Source organism: Neovison vison, chromosome 12, assembly GCF_020171115.1.
Source record: "Neovison vison isolate M4711 chromosome 12, ASM_NN_V1, whole genome shotgun sequence".
Lineage (NCBI taxonomy): Eukaryota > Metazoa > Chordata > Mammalia > Carnivora > Mustelidae > Neogale > Neogale vison.
Genome location: NC_058102.1, coordinates 133,413,078 through 133,434,649, shown reverse-complemented (window position 1 = coordinate 133,434,649; position 21,572 = coordinate 133,413,078). Strand labels below are relative to the sequence as shown.

The following is a 21,572-nucleotide window of genomic DNA, read 5'->3' as shown; positions in this document are numbered from 1 at the left end:
TTCCGGTCACTTCTTTTTTTTTTTTTTTTTTTTTTAAAGATTTTATTTATTCATTTGACAGAGAGAAATCACAAGTAGATGGAGAGGCAGGCAGGGAGAGAGAGAGGGAAGCAGGCTCCCCGCTGAGCAGAGAGCCCGACGTGGGACTCGATCCCAGGACCCTGAGATCATGACCTGAGCCGAAGGCAGCGGCTTAACCCACTGAGCCACCCAGGCGCCCCACTTCCGGTCACTTCTTTTTGTGCTTCTGGCACTCCATTCTTGGTATGAATCCCTCTTCATTTGTCCCCAAGCCTCTTATTTTTTTCTTCCCTTATGCTTTCCATTTCTTTGCATTTTTGTGTAGGTTTTGTGGTATTTCTTCTCCCCAGTTTCCTAGGCCACTCAGTTTGAGTCTCAGGAGTAAACTGTCTTCCGTCTCAATCCACCCACTGAATTCTGTAGCCTGAAATACTGTCTTGGAGTTCCAGAAGGTCTACTGAGGCACAGTTTATTCTCCTGAAAGGTCTTACTATTGTTTTCATAGTGGTGTCTGTCTCCACTAGCCGTCCATCGTGCTGAGAGCCAGCCGTTCTGGGGGTCTCCTGTTTCTGCTCTCTCTGGCTGTGAGAGGAGAACGCTTGGGCACTGCGTCATTTTCCTTTGCCTCTCCGTTGGGGCTCTGCTCCGGTTAATCCGTGGTACCCCTTTCACGGGCTGGCAGAGGACCTGCAGGCAAGTTTTTAGCTTTCCACTCGGCCTCTCATAGGCTGTCTCTCTGCTCCCAGCTCTCCTCAGCAGCCAAGGCTAGCATTCTCCTACCTTCAGGGTAGAGAGGTTTTAGCAGCTCTCCTGCAGCCTCTTGGAAGCCAGGGAGCCCACTAATTTTTTCCAGTAACATTTATACAGGTAAGGCCTTGATGTCTTTGCTCTGCTCAGCCATGCTGTACCTCAAGAGTGAGGGCCTGCAGCCTTGCTCAGCCCCTCCAGGCCTACTGCCTCCTCCAGGCCCTACCAGCCCTGAGGCCCAGGAGAGGAGCTAAATTAGAGCAGGGAAGGGCAGGCACCAAAAATTCATTTGAACCGTCATCTTCCTTTGACATCTCTGGTTTAGTGTTTGGCCTTGAAGATTTTTAAAGGAAATCCCTTATCCCCCTTCAGGTGGTTCCCATGGTGGGAGGAGCAGGGCTTCATGAGAGTACACAGTCCTTCTCTGGCTCCACTTAATTCCTCTCTGGGGGATGAAGGGTTAATGACTAGTTTGGTGAATTTGGGAGACGAACTTAAACCTGTGTGGCTCATCCTATTAATACCTCTCTTTTCGGAGATCTGCCCAACCAGAGAAAGCATACATTTTCTGCTTTTTTATATGAAAATTTTACAGGGGTGTGCCCAAATGGGGGGGCCCATAGATGTAACTGTTATTCTAGTAATTGAGTGAATAAATCTTCCTAATTTAGGTATAGTACATTAACATGCCAATTGATCCATAGACTTAAGCCATATTTTCCAGACTAGCTTTTATCAATAATAAAGCTGAACTTTTAATCTCAGAGTCTGACTATTGTGTCATCTCTCCTTCTGAATGCAGGCTGAAGAAAAAAGGGTACATGGTTGCCTTTTTAAACAATAGAATAAATAATAAATAGACAACATTGTAGTGTTTATAATTAGTCACTCAAAATGAAATATCTAGCATATGGGGGCGCCTGGGTGGCTGAGTGGGTTAAGCTTCTGACTTCAGCTCAGGTCCTGATTTCAGGGTCTTGGGATTGAGTCCCGCATCGGGCTCTCTGCTCAGCACCCCCCTCCCTGCCTGCTGCTCTGCCTACTTGTGTTCTCTCTTTGTCAAATAAATAAATAAAATCTTAAAAAAAGGAGAAATATCTGGCGTATGTATATGAATAAGCATGAATAATAATCTAAGTATGTTAATAATTATATAGAATGTTGAGATATTTCTTGATGTAACTACTGGCATTGAACTCCTTGAGGGCAGGGTCACATTTTAATCACTTCTGTGTCTCAGGGCACCTGGTGGCTCAGTCAGTTAAGTGTCTGCCTTTGGCTCAGGTCATGATCCTGAGGTCCTGGGATGGAGCCCCGCATTTGGTTCCCTGCCCAGCAGGGATCCTGCTTCTCCCTCTGCCTGCCACTCCCAGTGCTTGTGCTCTCTCTCTCTCTCTCTCTCTGTCAAATAAATAAATAAAATCTAAAAAAAAAAGAAATAATTTCTGTGTCCCTAATGTATTTGCTAGAAGATAAAGCATATTTTTCACTCTCTCCCCCACCTGTCCCCCAAATCTAAAATTGGATTTCCAGTACAAGATCCTAAGCGGAAGGCAAAACACAGAGTAATTTCATTAACCCCAGGCAACAAAAAAAGATTACTACGATAAAGATAAAATTTTTATATACCACCTATGGTTTCCTTAATTAATAGAACTAAAGATATATAAGTAATACATCATAGTTCAAAATCGAAGCAATATAAAACAATATTCATTAAGCAGTCACCCTTGTCTCCATGAATTTTCTCTCCCTCTTGCCTTGCAGAGTTCATTTATTTTCTTAACAAATACTTAGGTGCTCAGTATGTGCCCGACACTGTTCTAAGTGCTAAGGGGACAGCAGGGAATCAAACAGCAGGATAGCTGGGCCCGTGCGGTGATTGCTTCTGGTGGGAGAGAGAGCCACACAGAATACATAAGTTCCATAGCTTATGAGAAGGAGATGAATACAATGGAGAAACACTAGCAGGAGATAGGGAATAAAGGGAGCCACGTTTGCAGTTTTAAAAGGATGGTCAGGACCTCACTCGGGCAGAGGGTTGAAGGAGTCACAGGAGCAAACTACACAGATACCTGGGGGAAGAGTGCCCCGGGCAAGGGAACAGCCTGTGCCAAGTCCCCGAGCAGGTGTGTGTGTGGGGGGTGTTTAAGGAACAGCCAGATGGCTCTTATGGCTGCCTCAGAATGAGCGAGGGGAAAATTTACGTGGGATGAGGTCAGTAAGGTAAAGAGGGGAGCTTCAGAATGAGTTGAGCTTTTGTATGATTTAAAATACATGAAAAGGGGCACCTGGATGGCTCAGTGGGTTAAACCTCTGCCTTTGGTTCAGGTCATGAGGCCAGGGTCCTGGGATCAAACCCCCGCATCGAGCTCTCTGCTCAGCAGGGAGCCTGCTTCCCCTCCTTCTTTCTCTGCCTGCCTCTCTGCCTACTTGTGATGTCTGTCTGTCAAATAAATAAATAAATCTTAAAAAAAAACCATTTAAGAATATTAAGAAATAGAAAATTTGTTGGGCGCCTGGGTGGCTCAGATGGTTAAGTGTCTGCCTTGGGCTCAGGTCATGATCTCAGGGTCCTGGGATCCATCCCCACATCGAGCCCCGCCCCCCCTCCCCAGCTGACTCAGCAAGGAGTCTGCTTCTCCCTCACCCTCTGCCTCTCCCCCTGCTGTGTTTTCTCTCTCTCAACGAATTTAAATAAAATCTTCAAAAGAAAAAAAACAAGAAAATCTGTTTAAAGATGAGTTTAAGGTTAAGAAGCTTTAATCTCTCAGAATGCTCATTGAATTGTACAATGAACATTCATGCATTTCACTATGTGCAAATTTTACCTCAATAAAAATAAGATTGTAAGACAAAAAAAGCTTTAATCTTCATATTTTTATGAAATATATGAATTGAGATTGATAAATGTAATTACCGTATTTATATTTAATATGTGGGACGTCCACGTTCTTATAAAACATAATTCAAGAGCATTAATTTTGATCAAGTTTAACTGTCCTTCCTTTTTTCTCCCTGTAGAGCCGCTCAGATTCTTGAGGGGTATCCTGTTCTTTATTACACAAGGTTTGTCCTTTTGAGTAGAGATATTAAAGCATCCTGGTTGGTTTGAGAACAATTCTTAAAATAGGGAGACTTGAATTGAACTGACATTTCTCTTTCAGATTTAGAGACTTGTTCAAAGCCAAACTGGGGCTACTTGGAGACAGGAAGGGTGATGATGATTTAATTGCATTTCTCTTACATGTAAGTTTGTCATTTTATCTTTTTTTCCCCGACATTTGAATTACGAATCAGCATCTTCTTGAAGACTTGAGATTGAGAAATTTAATTATTTTCATTAGCTCATGGAAAAGACAGAAGCTGATTTTACTATGACATTTCGGCAGCTCAGCGAGATTACTCAAAGCCAGTTAGAGGAGCTCAACGTTCCCCAGGTAGTCATTTGTGACATTTTGTTTTCTCTTAATTAAGTTTTCTTTAACAGATGTATTGAGGTAGAATTTACATGCCATAAAATCCCACTGGCCTTAAGTATATAATGCAGTGATTTTTTTATAATTTACAGATTTGGGCATTTATCACCGTGATTTGATTCTAGAACTGTCCACCCATCACCCTATAAAGAAGATCCTTTGTGCCCATTTGCCATTAATCTCCGTTTCCACTCCTAGTACCCAAAGCAGGTACTTTGCACCTGCTAATTGACTTTGTGTCTCCAGGTTTTCACTTTCTAGATAGTTCCTATAAAAGGAATCTTACAAAATGTGGTCTTTTGCACTTGGCTTCTTCATAAGCTGAGTTTTGTGACTGTATCAGCAGTTTTTCCTCCTTGTCACTCAGTGGTACTCCACTGTGTGGCTATTCCATCTTTTGCTGATCCATTTACCAGTTGATGGACATTTGGGACATTTCCACTTCTTGGCTATTGTGAATAAATACTGCTCTGAGCATCATGTACAAGTTTTTGTGTGACCACGTGTTTTCGTTTCTCTTGGATAGACCCTAGGAGTGGAATTGTGTCTTATTAATTTTTATAAACGTCCCACCTGACATTTCCCAGCACAGCACTGACGTTCTATAAATATTTGCTGAGTAAATTCATGGGTGACAAAATAAAATGCAGTTGCGAATTTAGTTTTTAAAAGTAAATTATATCTTATTTAAAGGAAGGCTTTTGGATAACATAAGTACTCACGTGTAATCTCTGTAAAGACTTGGTTTATCTTAAATCATGCCATTACATGAATTTACGTGAATTAGAATTTTACAGTGGAAGGTTATATAAAGAAAAGAAAAACATATTCTATTTTAGGACTACTTCTATTTAAACTAGCATGTCTTAAAAATCTGAATATTACAAGTTATTATTAAGGAACATAAAGGAACATGAAGTTAAAATAAACCACTAATATTCGTATAATGAGAAGCCTATTACCACGTTTTCATTTAGCAATTCTGGGCACTGAAGATGATCTCAGAGCACCAGCTTTTTCCCGCCTGGGTATCCCAGTACCTTCTGAGACTGAAGAGGTAAGGTAATCTAACCCCTTCTGAAAAAGCATATGACATATTTAGCGGAGGCAACCCACCAAGTTTTCCTTCAACTTTCTAACATTTCCTCTTTTTTTTTTTAATTTTAATTTTTTTATTTAACATATAATGTATTATTTTCCCCAAGGCCCAACATTTCCCTTTTACTCCTGGGTACTTTGCACCTGCTGAGGTGTCCGTGGCAACACGCCACCCATGAAGACAGCACTGGTCTGTTCACCTCAACTCTGAGAACACTGCTTCCCGGTGGCCTGGAGAGCCCATGCCCTGAAGCCCTGAGGACAGCTCCCCAGGCTTCTAGCCAGTACCTATTAGTTGTCACATCGTATACCTTTGTGAGAAGTTACTTTGTGGGGCACCTGGGTGTCTCAATGGGTTAAGCTTCTGCCTTCAGCTCAGGCCATGATCCCAGGGTCCTGGGATCAAGCCCCGCATGGGGCTCTCTGCTCCGCAGGGAGCCTGCTTCCCTCTCTCTGTCTGCCTGCCTCTCTGCCTACTCCTGATCTCTCTCTCTGTCAAATAAATAAATAAATAAATAATCTTTAAAAAAAAAAAAGGGAAGTTACTTTGCTTCATAAATTACAGTGAAGTAGAAGCAACAAACTTGGGAGTAAAGACATTGTAGGTCGTGGCCTCTGAAGGGAGAGATGGAGAGAAATAGCCCTTCCCAGTTTGATTGCCCCTGACAACTATTTGTACAGATGAATGTGTTAATTAAGAAAAGGAAAAAATGGAATTATTTTCAGAAAACCATTTAAAATAAAGGTATCAGACAATTTAGATTTTTTTCAGACAAAACTTTTTAATTTGTAAAAATAAAAGGTTTGGGATTAGCTAAAATAAACAAGGTAGTATTTTATGTATTTTTAAATCAAACTCAGTATTTTCTATCTTCCTTTCAGACACTGATTCAATGTGGTTTTTTAAAAAAGATTTTATTTATTTATTTGACAGAGAGAGAGTGAAAGAGGGAACACAAGCAGGAGAATAGGAGAGGGAGAAGCAGGTTCCCCACTGAGCAAGAAGCCCAGTGTGGGTTTCCATCCCCAGACTCTGGGATCACCTCCTGAGCTGAAGGCAGTTGCTTAACCAACTGAGCCACCCAGGCCCCCCTCAATGTGATTTTTTTTTTTAAAGATTTTATTTATTTATTTGAGAGAGAGATAGTGAGAGAGAACATGAGGGAGGAGAAGGTCAGAGAGAGAAGCAGACTCCCCGTGGAGCTGGGAGCCCGATGCGGGACTCGATCCCGGGACTCCGGGATCATGACCCGAACCGAAGGCAGTCGTCCAACCAACTGAGCCACCCAGGCGTCCCTCAATGTGATTTTTAAATGTTTTTTTTCCCCCAATATTTGTCTTGTGAAATAATTCCCATCCTTTTAAAAAGAAGATATGAGGAGACAATGGTTAATTTTGTCCTTTGTTTTATTCTTTATTAGTAACATGAATGATTCAGATTCTGAAAGAAGAAAAAGAATGACAAGTGAGTAAACCTTTTGATTTTTTTCAACTTTAATGATTATCACATAAAAGCATGTAATTACTTGAGTAACAACTGAGGGTTGTTTTTTGGTTTTGGTTTTTTTTGTTTTGTTTTGTTTTTTGTTTGTTTTTTTTTAATATGTTGTTTATTTATTTGAGAGAGCGAGCACCAGAAGGGGAGGGTCAGAGGGAGAAGCAGACTCCCCACTGAGCAGAGAGCTGGATGCGGGACTCGATGGAGGACGCGAGGGTCATGACCTGAGCCAAAGGCGGTCACTTAACCAACTGAGCCACCCAGGCCCCCTTCTGGCTTGTTTTTAACTAGAATAATTCTAGTTGAGTATATTTTAGTTGAGTTGAAGTGTCAGCTACGAGCTTTTCTAAATGACCTTTAACGGAGTATAACAGTTCCACTTTCAATAAGTTTGCATGTCGATGTTAAAAATAATATTGTCCTAAGAGATGGTAGAGTGACAAGGTAGTTTGGGTTATGGTGGGAAGAATGTTAGTCTGGGGCTCTGGCAGATGAATCTCCTCTTGCCACCTTTTAGCTGTATGATCTGAAAGATACTTAACTCTGAGTTTCAAGGCCCTTAGCTATTGTAAAATGGGGATATTTTGCAGCGTTGTTATAATGATGAAGGATAATGTATGTAAAGTTTGCTGGTACAGTGCATGGGCCATAATATACATCCAGTAAGTGATGGCCCTAAAAAGGAATCATCTCTATATTTCGATTTCAGTTTATCATGTGACTTCACACTAGGATTGGAGAAGAACAAAAAGGAAGTTAGTTATTTCCGCAGTGCAGATTCTAATGAGATCAAAGAAGTTCAGACAGAAGATCCAAGGTCCAGGGCGCCTGGGTGGCTCAGTGGGTTAAAGCCTCTGCCTTCAGCTCAGGCCATGATCCCAGGGTCCTGGAGATCGAGTCCCACGTCGGACTCTCTGCTCAGCGGGGAGCCTGCTTCCTCCTCTCTCTCTGCCTGCCTCTCCGCCTGCTTGTGATTTCTGTCTGTCAAATGAGTAAAATAAAAAACCTTAAAAAAAAAAAAAGAAGGTCCGGCGCGCAGCGAACCTTGTCTTCTGCGCGGGCCCCTCCAAGAGGGTTCTCTCCGGGCACAATGGCAACTCTTAAGGAAAAACTGATTGCATCAGTTGCAGAAGATGATGCAGCCGTCCCAAACAATAAGATTACTGTAGTGGGTGTTGGACAAGTTGGTATGGCCTGTGCCATCAGCATTCTGGGAAAGTCCCTGGCTGATGAACTTGATGGATCTGCAGCATGGGAGCTTGTTTCTTCGGACACCTAAAATAGTGGCAGATAAAGATTACTCTGTGACTGCCAATTCTAAGATTGTGGTGGTGACTGCCGGAGTCCGCCAGCAGGAGGGAGAGAGCCGGCTCAATCTGGTGCAGAGGAATGTTAATGTCTTCAAATTCATTATTCCGCAGATAGTCAAGTACAGTCCTGATTGTATCATAATTGTGGTTTCCAACCCAGTCGATATTCTCACATACGTTACCTGGAAACTAAGTGGACTACCTAAGCACCGTGTGATCGGAAGTGGGTGTAATCTGGATTCTGCAAGATTTCGCTATCTTATGGCTGAAAAACTTGGCATTCATCCCAGCAGCTGCCATGGATGGATTTTGGGAGAACATGGTGATTCAAGTGTGGCTGTGTGGAGTGGAGTGAATGTGGCAGGCGTTTCTCTTCAGGAACTGAATCCAGATATGGGAACAGACAACGACAGTGAAAATTGGAAGGAAGTGCATAAAATGGTGGTGGAAAGTGCCTATGAAGTCATCAAGCTAAAAGGATATACCAACTGGGCTATTGGATTAAGTGTGGCTGATCTCATTGAATCCATGTTGAAAAATCTATCCAGGATTCATCCAGTGTCAACAATGGTGAAGGGGATGTATGGCATTGAGAACGAAGTCTTCCTGAGCCTTCCTTGTATCCTAAACGCTCGGGGCTTAACCAGTGTGATCAACCAGAAGCTGAAAGATGATGAAGTTGCTCAGCTCAAGAAAAGTGCAGATACCTTGTGGGACATCCAGAAAGACCTAAAAGATCTGTGACTCCTGGCTTCTAGGCTGTAGAAATTTAAAACTGCAATGTGATTAACTGTGAGCCGTTAGTTTCCATCCATATACATGGATCGCAGTTTGCTTTTATCTTCCTAAATATGTGAATCTGGGCTCACAGAATCAAAGCCCATGCTTGGTTTAATGCTTGCAGTATGAGCCCTTGAACAAATAAATTAACTGTTGTAGTGTGAAAAAAAAAAAAAAAAAAAGAAGACGGTCCAAGGTCCTTGAGTCCTGTTGCCTTCCTTAGGACTCGTCTAGAGAGCTGGTGCGTGTCGTCAGGGTGGCTGAACCGTGGGAATGAAATAAGGATGACGCTCACATTCCACGTTACGTTATGGAATGAGATTGCTTCTTGAGCTCAGGGCATTATCATAGAAATAAAACCAAGTTTAGCTTTTACAGGGAAGTGAGTGATCTATTTGGGGCTCAGCATGGATGTCATTGCCAGCCACCTCGTCGCCAACCACAGGTGCAGTCACAGAGAATTCTTAAGCCAGCTCAGAAGGCGGACACTCAGCAGTTAAGAGAAAGAAGAAATCGAAAGGCCGACAGGTGGTGGCCGTCTTGAGTATCTGGATTTGTTTGCTTATGGCACGATGGATGAGGTGGTTAATGAGGAATGTAATGAACTCAAGGCTGCAGCTGTCAGTTACTCTAGAGAAGTGGGAATGCTGGAGCAGTGTGTGCTACAGGAAGGGAGAAAGGTAAATTTCCACAAAGCGCAATGGTCTGAGAAAAGTTCATAATGATAGCTCCGTTATTTTTTTAAAGGTATACTTCCATGTATTACTATATATTTAATTGATATGAAAATGCAAATGTGTAAGAAATTGCACAAATTCGATTGTGCAACCTCACAGTGTGTCCAGGGATTTGGAATTGAACTGAACAGGCATGAAGAAATAAAATATCTAAGAAGAGTGTCCAGTGTAGGAAGTCTTGTTCGTCATTTCCCTTACAGTCTTCATTTCTCACCTCTTGACCTGAGTTTCTTTTTTTAGGGGGGCAGCATGGCCTGGCTTCTGGGGTTGGACCAGCTGTACCTGAGCTCTGGTTCAGCTCTCTATTTCCTAGATGTTATTAAGTGGGTCACTTGATTCCTTCATCCCTCTTTTTCTCTTTCTGGTGTGTATATATACATTTTTAGTGGCTTTATTGAGGTATAATTTACATAACAAAATTCATTCATTTCTAGTATACAGTGATTTTTTTAAACTAAATTAAAACTGCGCAATTATGACAGTCCTGTTTGTGTGTGTGTGTTTAAAGATTTTATTTATTTATTTGACAGAGAGAGACAGCGAGAGAGGGAACACAAGCAGGGGGAGTGGGAGAGGGAGAAGCAGGCTTCCCACTGAGCAAGGAGCCGGATGTGGGGCTCGATCCCAGGATCCTGGGATCATGACCTGAGCCGGAGGCAGGTGCTTAATGACTGAACCACAGAGGTGCCAGGACAGTCCAGTTTTAAAACATTTTTATCCATTTGACCTCACTTTTGTTTCCTCATCTGTAAAACGCATTTACATCATGGATTGTTGCACAAAATCAGGGAGATCGTAGTTGGCACATAATAAGTACTCAGTACGTATCAGCTATTACGTTAGTATAGAGTACATTCAAAATCTTTGTTTAATAGACTGGAATGACTATGTTTTTTAGAAACCCAAAGACTAAAAATATATTGCTGTTGTATATTGTTTCAAAACATTTAAAAAAATCAATAGTAGGTTAGGGAAGATTTTTTTAAAGTATCCACGCCTAACGTGGGGCTTGAACTCACCAGCCTACAGTTAAGAGTTGCATGCTCTACAAACTAAGCCAACCAGGGATTCCAGGGGAAGATTTGCTTTAAATTTTTTTTGTAAATGCTCCAAGTTACAAGCAAAGGGAACATCAAAGAGGAGTGTTTTAGTCTTAGATTAAAAAAAAAAAAACTCTATAAGCTTTATTATTTTTAAGCCTCCAAATAACTCTATGACCATAAGCCACCGAAGGGCATTGATCACTTCTCTTCTGTGTCACATAGTGCCCACCCAGCCCAAGATCATAGTAAAATTGTTTAATAAATGCTTTTTATTCCTGTCATTACTGTGCCCTGAGAATAGCCATTGTGGCTGCCGCATTACATGACTGCGCTTATATTCCTGGGGGGAGGATTTAAAAAGCTCTAAAACAGCCGAGTCTGCAAAAAAAACCCAACTTGGTTGTGAGTCTGAAAATGCATCTGCATAATTCTGCTTTCTTTGTGCCTAGCTATGAATGTGTGGCACATGCTCAGGAGAACTTTGCTTGTCCTTAGGACATGTGTTTTAGCACTCCAGGCCAACTATGTCGAAATTCTGCGTGTGCGCCTCATTGGAAAATACAACCCCAGGCCTAGTTTGCAGACTTCCCCATCTGTCACCTGGCAAAGGGCATGCTCACTGATCACGGAGAATGAATTGGCCCAGACTGGGATTGGCTGTGCACAAACTTCTCTTTGGGAAAAGAACACACAGAGAATGCTTGTATGATTGCAAGTCTGAGACATTTCCTTTGTGTGCTAAGGACTCTCGATAGAAATTAAGCAAGATCATTTGGGAATCAAGGTGAAAGTGCTCTCTGTTAAGGGGGTAGTATAAATTTAAACTGTGACCTCAAGTAGATATTTCAGACCTGACCTTTTGTAGATAATAGAATAAAAGAAAAATTTCCTTCTTAATTCTTCTTCCTGGACATTAAAAAAAAAGAGGGAAACAGAAGGAACAATGGAAGATGCTGTATTTATAATAATTTTTCTCTTCAAGTATTTTAATAACTATTTAATAGTGAGAGTAAGATTTATTTTTATTGAGTTAAAGGATAAATAGAACTACCATTTTCCAGTTGCATTGCCAGCCTATGAGAGATTAGTTGTGTTTAATAATTTGAAGAGTTTAGTGTTTTATGATCATTGAGTCTGTTGACTTTCTGATATGTTAATTTTTTCCAATTGGATGGTAGCAATGACATACTTTATTTATATTATGATGTAGTCAGTAAATCATAGTTTTAAATCTCTTCCAGCACTAAATTTGCTTCTTCAGAAAAATATACTCAGCCCCTATTACATGCCCCCCTTTTTGTACAGTCACATTGTTCAAAGCTAAAACTACAAAGAGAATTTGAGACATCCCAGTGGATCAGGGAGTACCGCATTACATGGAACTCTGGCAGGGTTTGTATATGGACATAATCCTCATAACCCACTGCTTAAAATTAAAAGTTGAGAAAGTTCCCAAGTAGGTAAAAATGTACAGAATCCGGGGCGCCTGGGTGGCTCAGTGGGTTAAAGCCTCTGCCTTTGGCTCAGGTCATGATCTCAGGGTCCTGGGATCGAGCCCCACATCAGGCTCTCTGCTCAGGGGGAGCCTGCTTCCTCCTCTCTCTCTCTGTCTGCCTCTCTGCCTACTTGTGATCTCTGTCTGTCAAATAAACAGAGAATAAAATAAAATCTTTAAAAAAAAAAATTAAAAAAATAAAAAATAAAAAAAATGTACAGAATCCAATAACTCCTCAAAGAATCTTAACAACAGATCTACAATTTTCTGATTTCCAAGTAGTTTGTATATTTATTTACATATATATACAAATGCATATTTATAGATTTATAACTTGGTCCAAAGCACTTCTGTTTTTGTAGCTGAGATTTCCAGTATGTTTTAACAATATTTCATTGCTAGGTTTCTATGAAATGCCTGTCTATGAAATGCCCTATGAAATTCCTAGGTTTCTATGAAAGTTTTGGTCGAACTTTTCATTGGAAGACTCCACTCTCCCTCTGCCTATGCTAAGCATTTCCACAATTCCCTTTGCATGTTGGTTTCCTTTTTGTTTGTATGTATTTTTTGTGTATATGTGTTTTATTTTAAACAAGTACTGTATGAATTCTTTAAAATTTGAAAAATGCAAATTGATAGACCAAAAAAAATCCCATTTTCCCATAGTTACTATTTACTTTTTGATACATTTACTTCTAGTCTCTCTTTTTCTGTGAGTGTTGATTAGGAAAAAAATGTAGTAGTAATCATAGAATGGTATAATTTAGGTCTTTCTTTCTTTTGATAAAAGTAAACAAGGCATTTTCTCTTGCTTTTATAATGTAACTTTTTTTTTAAAGATTTTATTAATTTATTTGACAGAGAGAGATCACAAGTAGGCAGAGAGGCAGGCAGAGAGAGAGAGAGGAGGAAGCAGGCTCCCTGCTGAGCAGAGAGCCCGATGTGGGACTTGATCCCAGGACCCTGAGATCATGACCTGAGCCGAAGGCAGCAGCTTAACCCACTGAGCCACCCAGGCGCCCTTATAATGTAACATTTTTAACGGCTGCACAATATTTCTTAGAAAGTGTATGCAGTGTTTTACTTAACTACTCCCCTACTAAATATTTAAATTGTTTCTAGTTTTCCTTAATATAAATAATAATTTTAATTTTAATTTTTTAAAAAGATTATTTATTTATTTATTCGATAGACAGAGATCACAAGTAGGCAGAGAGGCAGGCAGAGAGAGAGAGAGAGAGAGAGAGAGGGAGAGGAGCAGGCTTCCCGCTAAGCAGAGAGCCTGATGTGGGGCTCGATCCCAGGACTCTGGGATCATGACCTGAGCTGAAGGCAGAGGCTTTAACCCACGGAGCCACCCAGGTGCCCCTAAATAATAACTTTTTATGTTTAAATCTGTTTTCATAGACTATGCTCCTACAGAATCATTGGGTCACAGGGCACTTCTTATGATGTCATTAAATTATACGTCATATCTTAGAAGATCGTTAAAACCAAGTTGAAAGAATTTGTGTATTTCCTCCATTCAAGTAGCTCAGCAAACTTGAGAATCACAAAATGATGATTCCTGGAGTCTACTCAGAATTTCTTTTGTGCTAGTGGGGAGAAGTATCCCTCCTCTCCACTCAGTGGATAAAATATTTTCAAAAAGGCTCATCTCAACTAAAGACATAGTTTCTGGAATTTTTCTAAATGTGCCATTATTATAATTCCTTTAAAATGACAAAATGCATAGTTACTCTCAAAAATACAAATTTATAAAGAGTTTTGCCTGCATGTAACCTTTCATATTTGCTTTTGGCAGCATTAACATTAAGCAGTCCTACTAAGTCAGATCTGAATTCTGAGCTTAAAGATGTTAAAAGCAGCTCCTTCTCTTCCCCAGCCTCCACCTAGGCGAAAAGGCCTAATTCAGATGCCTTGACTACTTTCTCTCGTGCTTTAGAAAGTGCTTAGGGAACTGAACATGGTGAAGAAACCAAAGTAATGATGAAACACTGAAGAGAAAAACCAAACACAGTATTGCTCGTAATGTTCCAAAAAGTGTTTTCTATACCATAGCAGTGTACATTGTTATAAACAATAAAAATGGACTGATTGATGCCAATCATTTCTTCTCATTTGTACCTTCCAGCACCGTTCTTAAAGCTTATCTAATTTGGGGGATAATTTCATATGGCTTGTGTGGACTTAGTAATTTATTGTTACAAAACATGCTTTTCCCCCTGAAGCTGTTAATCCTAGATATGTACTGAAGAACTGGATGGCAGAGTCCGCAGTGAGAAAAGCAGAAAGGAATGATTTTTCAGAGGTAAGATGTTTGAGTCTTCTGGCTTTATTTTTATTAATTTAAATGTATTGTATTTTAAGCACACTTATGTTGTTTGTAGATATGCTAAACTAGACCATTGCCAGTACCAACTTCCCAGAATTCTTGCTGCCTGGTCTCCCTTTTTTTGTTTTTCAGTGAATCTTCTTTTCTCATATTTTCTAATTTATTTTTTAATGGATTTAAAATTTTAGAGATTCAGTTAATCGTATATCTGTATTATTCAAATTTCTGAGGGTCTGATTCTGCTGTTTATTGGTTATGTTTTGGACTTCTGGATTTCAATCTCTGAGATCCAGTAAAGCCTGATTTTTTCAAAGATTTTATTCATTTATTTGAGAGGGAAGGCATGAGTGGGATATGGGACAAAGGGAGACGCGGACTCCCCACCGAGCAGGGAGCCTGATGTGGGGCTTGATCCTGAGACCTTGGGATCATGACCTGAGCCGAAGGCAGATGCTTATCCGACTGAGCCACCCAGGTGCCCCAGTGAAGCCTGATTTAAGGGTGCATCTCTCCAGAGGGAATTAGCTTTTTGCTTCTAGCAGGTGTCCATGGCACTAGCCACATGGGTCCACTAATCCTGACAGCAGTGAAGATGGCATGAATGAAATCTACAGGAATCTGCCTGGATGAATCCCACATATAATGTTCGGCAAGACAAGCAAGTGGCAAAGGCATGTGACAAGCACCCCTTAAATACAGTGCAAGATATGCAAAACTATACGCCACATAGGGATGCATGCTTATATAATAAAAGTAACAACATGAATAAAGATGATAAACATCATCTTTGGACAGTGGTTACTTCGAGGTGAGGAAGCAATATGAGTTAGGGAAGGAGACTCACTCTGGGCTCTAATGCTATTGGAAGTATTTGATTTCTGAAGCTGGCTGGAGGGCACACGGGGGTTCATGTATTGTTCTGCAGACCTTCTTGTATGCTTCAAATACTACATAATCAATTATTGAAAATGCAGTGCACATAATACATGTTTTAGAAGAGGACTGGCCTTGGAACTCATGCTGACACCGTCCTGCACTGGAGTAGATGTTATCGATGCTCATGGCTCTTTTTCTGACCCTGGTCGCACCTCAGAATCATTCCCGCCACAGCATGTATGGGTCACAACCAAGTGATCAGAGTTGGCATGAAAGAGAAACTATATTTGCTTTTTTTTTTTTTTTTTAAGATTTATTTATTTTAGAGAGAGTGCAAGAGAGCATGCGTGAGTGGGGGAAGGGGCAGAGGGAGAGAGAGAGAATCTCAAGCAGGCTTCCCACTGAGCACGGAGCCAGATGCAGGGCTCAATCTCATGACCCTGAGATCATGACCTGAGAGGAAACCAAGAGTTGGACATTTAACCGACTGAGCTACCCAGGCGCCCTTTGTTTTCGTTACTTCTAATTTGGGACTTGCATTAACTTTTTATTTTGGTAGTTTCATTAGCCTGACAAATCCAGGTTTTCACTTTAGAAAACAGAACATTTTAAAATGTAATCTTCCTATGGCATTAAAGAGAAAGAGAAGGGAGAGGGCTCAGTGTTGATCGTTAAGTCAGCCTACGCTGAGAAGAGGAAACATTATTTCATTAGCTGTCCCTTGGCTTCTTTTTCCTTCCTTCCCTATCTTTTGTTCCTTGTTTTCTTCTCTTCCCCCAAATTATATCTGAGTAAGGGTGCACTGCCCACCGTGGGTGGAGAGAGGTCTTTATTGGTTCAAGTGAACATTCAGATTCACAAGACTAACACAGGCTGCTCTCGGCCCCACCCAACTCAGACGGAGGACAGACAGGCTGACCAGCAGGGAAGCATCAGGGTCCCCATTCGCAGGAGGCCTGGGGGTGACCCAGGCCAGCAGCCCTGCGCAGCAGCGAGGCTCAGGTGTGCAGAGACGAGGCCCACCCTGGGAAGATGCAGGGGCAGCCCTGGCTTAAAACCTTCCTGTTCCATAGACACCCGTATCTCTTGTCACAGCTCCATAGGCATCGTTTCCAGTGTCCCCACAAGAGATCTGCCTTGTACCAAGTCACCACACTAAACAAAGCCTGAAGCATTCTGGCAGGTATTTACAGACCTCCCATCCAGAAGCTACTTGTCGGTCCTAAGCAATGCTATATGGTGATATATGCAGTTGTCATATTGTCTTATCAAGTGGCTAGGGGAACAGACCTAGGAAGTTAATTAGGGGTTTAATTCTCATGCAGGGAAGGAAAAAGTTTTTTTAAACTTTTGTACAGGGAACCCTTTACACATATAACTTGTATTTACCTGCCTGTATCAAACATTTCTTAAGAATCTATGTGAGCTGCTATGAAGAAGTATAGAAAAATGCATTCAGGGAGATTTTTAGTTAGCAAGTGAGATTAGATAGGTATAAAAGTAACTTTAATAAAAGGAGATGTATAGAAAGCACTTAGGGAAATTAAGAGGGACTCTAAGCACCTAGGGAAATGAAGAGGGACCGTATTGATTATGATGAGTCTTCCTATTTAAAATATTAGTAATACAGTAAAACCCTCTATTTGATCTCTAAAAGATAATCATGAACCTTTTTCTGTCAGAACCAAGCATTCCTTTGTCAATACCCAAGGAAATGACAAACCCACCAAAAAGCATATTTTAGTTGAGGTCTAGTTGACATGTAACATTATATTACTTTCATGTGTATGACATGATGATTCAATATTTGTATATATTGTAAAACTATGACCACAGTAATTCTAGTTAACATCACTATAGACGGTTACAAAAATTTTTTTCTTGTGATGAGTTATTTTTCCCCCAGTGTTCCAAAATTCATTGTTGATACACCACACCCAGTGCTCCATGCAATGCATGCCCTTCTTAATACCCACCACCAGACTCAGCCAACCCCCTACTCCTCTCCCCTCCAAAACCCTCAGTTAGTTTCTCAGAGTCCATAGTCTCTCATGGTTTGTCTCCCTCTCCAATTTCCCCCCACTCACTTCTCCTCTCCATCTCCCAATGTCCTCCGTATTATTCCTTATGCTCTACAAGTAAGTGAAACCATACGATAATTGACTCTCTCTGCTTGATTTACTTTGATGAGTTAAGATCAACTTTCTAGGAACTTTCAAGTATGTATACAGTATTATTAACTCTAGTCACCATGCTATATATTAAATTCCCATGACTTATTTATTTTATAACTGGATAAAAATATGCATTTTGATCCTAGAATTATTGTTGAAAGAGGTGTGTTCTTTGATGCCTCAATCTATTACCAAGGCTCAAATCACAAATGAGGAAGCAGCATGAGTTGGAATCCATGCCCTTGATTTGGAAAGGCTGTAAACCACTGACATTCTTTTATTTTTGTAAATATTTTATTTATTTTTTAAAGATTTTATTTATTTATTTGACAGAGATCACAAGTAGGCAGAGAGGCAGGCAGAGAGAGAGAAAGGGAAGCAGGCTCCCTGCTGAACAGAGAGTTCAATGCCGGGCTCGATCCCAGGACCCTGGGATCATGACCTGAGCCGAAGGCAGAGGCTTTAACCCCACTGAGCCACCCAGGCGCCCCTATTTTTGTAAATATTTTAGAAAATTATAATTCTCTTTATGCTGTAAAAGAACTTCAAAGTTATTGGGACATATATATGTAGTGTTTGTGACAGGGTATGTTTTGCTGTCCTGTTTTAGCAGAAAACCAGTACTTCAAGGAACTTTCTGTGGGATGATAGGAATTTTAAGTAACAGCTATAGCTGAAATCTTAATCAAACATAAAATGATTAAACATTTTTAAAGAAATATAAATTTAGCCTTGTCATTCTGGGAATTTAGAAAACTGGCAAGGGTTCTGAGGAAGAAATCTGTATCTGTGTGCTTCTATTGTTTGCCAGGTTCGTCTTCTCCAGCATGTTCTTCAGCATCCTTTCCAGAAGCATTCTGCCGCTGAGAAAGCAGGCTATGCCTCACCCACTCCTTCTTGGGCTAAAGACCTCAGAGTTAGCTGCTCATCTTAGTTTAGTGTAAATAAATTAAGGAATACTCTGTCACGGAATTCGATGTGAAATGATCTATTTGATAAATTCTTAATGACTAGCATTTCATAAAAAGGATTATGATTGCAAATATCTTTTAATCATATAAACTGGACCTATTCTTTGGAACAACTGTGTGATCATTTTTGTTCTAATGAGGAACTTCAGTGGAATAATAAAATATGTTTGGCAACGGCGTGTGTTACTCTCAATAACTGAAAAATCTTACGGCAATCTTTTAATGAACTTACAAGTATTCATTTAAGACACGCTATGTACCCAGTGCTGTGGGGCACATCAGATCAGTATGTAGTTTAACTGTACTAGAGCCTTTTTGTCTATTATGGTAGTTTTCAAAAATTAACCAAAGTAAAGAGAATAGTATAATGAACCTGATTTACCAGCCAGCTTCTTAATTATCAATGCGTGATCAGTGCTACTTCATCTACGTCCCTACACACTTCCCCTCATTTTTAGTTAATGTTTTAATTGAGGTATAATTTCTATATCCCCACATAAGTTCCTGGATGTGTTTCACTTAATTTACAAATATTTTTGTGTGCATCTCCAAATGTTAATGACCAAAAACACACACAATACCATTATCATACCTTAAGACAACTGAAAAACTCCCTAATTCATCAAATCCAAGTACTAGTTTTTGGATTTTTCCTTTTGTTTTATAAGTCATTATCACCACTATTATCATTTTATGGTTGCTTATTTGAACTGGGATCCAAGTAAGGACTATACATTCAAATTACATGATAAAAGCTCTCTGAGTTTCTTTTGATACTTTTGGGTACAACCACTTGCATCTTCTTTTTCCTTCATTTTGGTTGAAGACAGCCGGTCACCTACCCCAGAGTGTGTCCCCGAGTGTGCATTTTGCTAGTTGCATGTCTGTGTTACTGTTTAACATGTTGTTCTGTTGCCTGTATTTCTATAAACCCTCAACTTATCGGAGGAAATACTTGCCATCAGAAGGCAACTGTGGGCCCTTCCACCAACAAGTACAGACTGGCTGTCTCCTTCTGTGGTATCAGCAGCCACTAACAGTCATCTCCTGGACCCACTGATTCAATAAGGTTGTAAAATGATAATCTAATCCTATCAATCGTTAACTAGAATCCTTCTATAAAGGAAAAGTTTCTATCATTAATTATTTGGTTATCCTGAGACATGGAAAACCAAAGAATTGGCTCCTAAGCATGCTCCAAAGACAGTCAGTAGGCTTGTTGATTGGTTTTAGTATCATGTATCATGAACTCTTGAATTTAAGCAAATTTTGTTTTGGACTGTTGCAGTTATTATCCTAACTGATGTACGAATTGTCCCATGTATGGCCAGTGAGGTTTTATTCATGATGGCTCCTCATGTACATGTTCCTAGAAGGTTTTGATAGCTTTGTTTTCTGATGGGGTAAGATGTTCCAGGTTCATTGTGCATATTTCTTGCCTTAGCCCTGGAGCCAGTCATTTTTCTAAGGAGACCTCATTCAGGGAAATGATACTAGAGATCACAGTTTAGATGCTTAACGCTTTGTGAATATTTGAAACTCTTTACAGAGCTTGTTAAATGATAGCCAATATCTGAGCTAAAACCTTCCCTAATATTAAACGATATGAGCCAAGAACAAAAAAAACCAAAATAGCAAAAAGATACATTATTAAAACTAACAAAAGTCCTAACCTCACAAAATTTTAATTTATTTTTTTTGTTAATGTAACAATTGTTCATGTCAAGTAATAAGTGCTCATGTAAAAATGTTTTAAATAAGTATATTGAAAAGATGTGGAAGTTGTCCTTTACACTCTACTTCCCCCTCTTTCCTATATCCATTCTGTATCCCAGAAGTAACTATGTTTTATAAGGCTTATATCTTTTTTTTTTTTAAAAGATTTTATTTATTTATTATTTGACAGAGAGAGATTACAAGTAGGCAGAGAGTCAGGCAGAGAGAGAGAAGGAAGCAGGCTCCCTGCTGAGCAGAGAGCCCGATGCGGGACTCGATCCCAGCACCCTGAGATCATGACCTGAGCCGAAGGCAGCGGCTTAACCCACTGAGCCACCCAGGCGCCCCTATAAGGCTTATATCTTTTCAGACTTCTGGTTACATGTACATACTTGCATATCAACATACACTTATATATGTGTATAAGGCTTATGTGACTAGAGGCATACTTGACATGCTGTTTTGTAAGCTGCCTTTTATTTAGCTAAATATATTGTTAAATATGAATATGTGTGATCTCCTTCATTTGCTTTAATGGTTTAAAATATTCCATAGTATAGATATACCATATTTTGTCAAATTATTTATGTATTTGGTATTCATTTGTTTCAATACAGCATCCTTGTCTATGTGTTTTTGCTTTTAGAGTCCTACAAATAGAATTAATTGGGTAGGCAAGTAGGCAGAGCAGCAGGCAGAGAGAGACGGGGAAGCAGGCTCCCTGTTAAGCAGAGAGCCTGATGTGGAGCTTGATCCCAGGACCCTGAGATCATGACCTGAGCTGAAGGCAGAGGCTTAACCCATTGAGCCACCCAGGTGTCCCCATTTTTTTTTTTTTTAGATTTTATTTATTTGTCAGGGAGAAAGGGCACAAGCAGGGGAAGCAGTGGGAGTGGCGGGCAGAGGGAGAAGCACGCTTCCTGCTGAGCAGGGAGCCCCATGCAGGACTCTATCCTAGGCCCCCGGGATCATGACCAGAGTTGAAGGCAGCCACTTAACCAACTGAGCTACCCAGGTGTCTCTGCATTAAAAATGTTTATGTATACTGCCAAATTGAACCCCCAAAAGGCTTTACCAGTTGATATTTCCAATGACATATCACAATATCAGTTTCTTTATACTCTAAGCATTGGATATTATATATTTTTTGCAGTCTGATACATGAAAATTTTATTATTTTAATATTAATTTTTATTATTCATGTAGCAAATAATTTTTTATTTTCATGTAGTAAATAGTGTTTCTTTTCTATCATTAATATTTTATTCTTTAATGGCACCTTTTTAAACAGG

At 40.2% G+C, this 21,572-nt stretch overlaps 1 protein-coding gene and 1 pseudogene across 6 annotated transcripts in view; both read left to right on the top strand.

Moving 5' to 3' along the window:
- The window catches only part of LOC122892557 (protein adenylyltransferase SelO-like), an 83,206-nt gene that overhangs the window by 20,129 nt on the left and 41,505 nt on the right, over window positions 1-21,572 (top strand). For 2 of the 6 annotated variants that reach the window (XM_044229213.1, XM_044229209.1), the window contains 7 exons: window positions 3,793-3,837; window positions 3,936-4,017; window positions 4,116-4,208; window positions 5,225-5,304; window positions 6,767-6,810; window positions 14,440-14,519; window positions 18,405-18,738. In XM_044229213.1, the coding sequence (XP_044085148.1) occupies window positions 3,793-3,837; window positions 3,936-4,017; window positions 4,116-4,208; window positions 5,225-5,304; window positions 6,767-6,810; window positions 14,440-14,519; window positions 18,405-18,527 (547 nt within the window). In that variant the 3' untranslated portion in view covers window positions 18,528-18,738. Of the gene's footprint in view, window positions 1-3,792; window positions 3,838-3,935; window positions 4,018-4,115; window positions 4,209-5,224; window positions 5,305-6,766; window positions 6,811-14,439; window positions 14,520-15,085; window positions 15,288-18,404; window positions 18,739-21,572 lie in introns of those variants that run through there. The other 4 variants (XM_044229212.1, XM_044229211.1, XM_044229214.1 and 1 more) reach the window with 3 other exon arrangements.
- On the top strand, window positions 7,870-9,431 carry LOC122892558 (annotated as a pseudogene).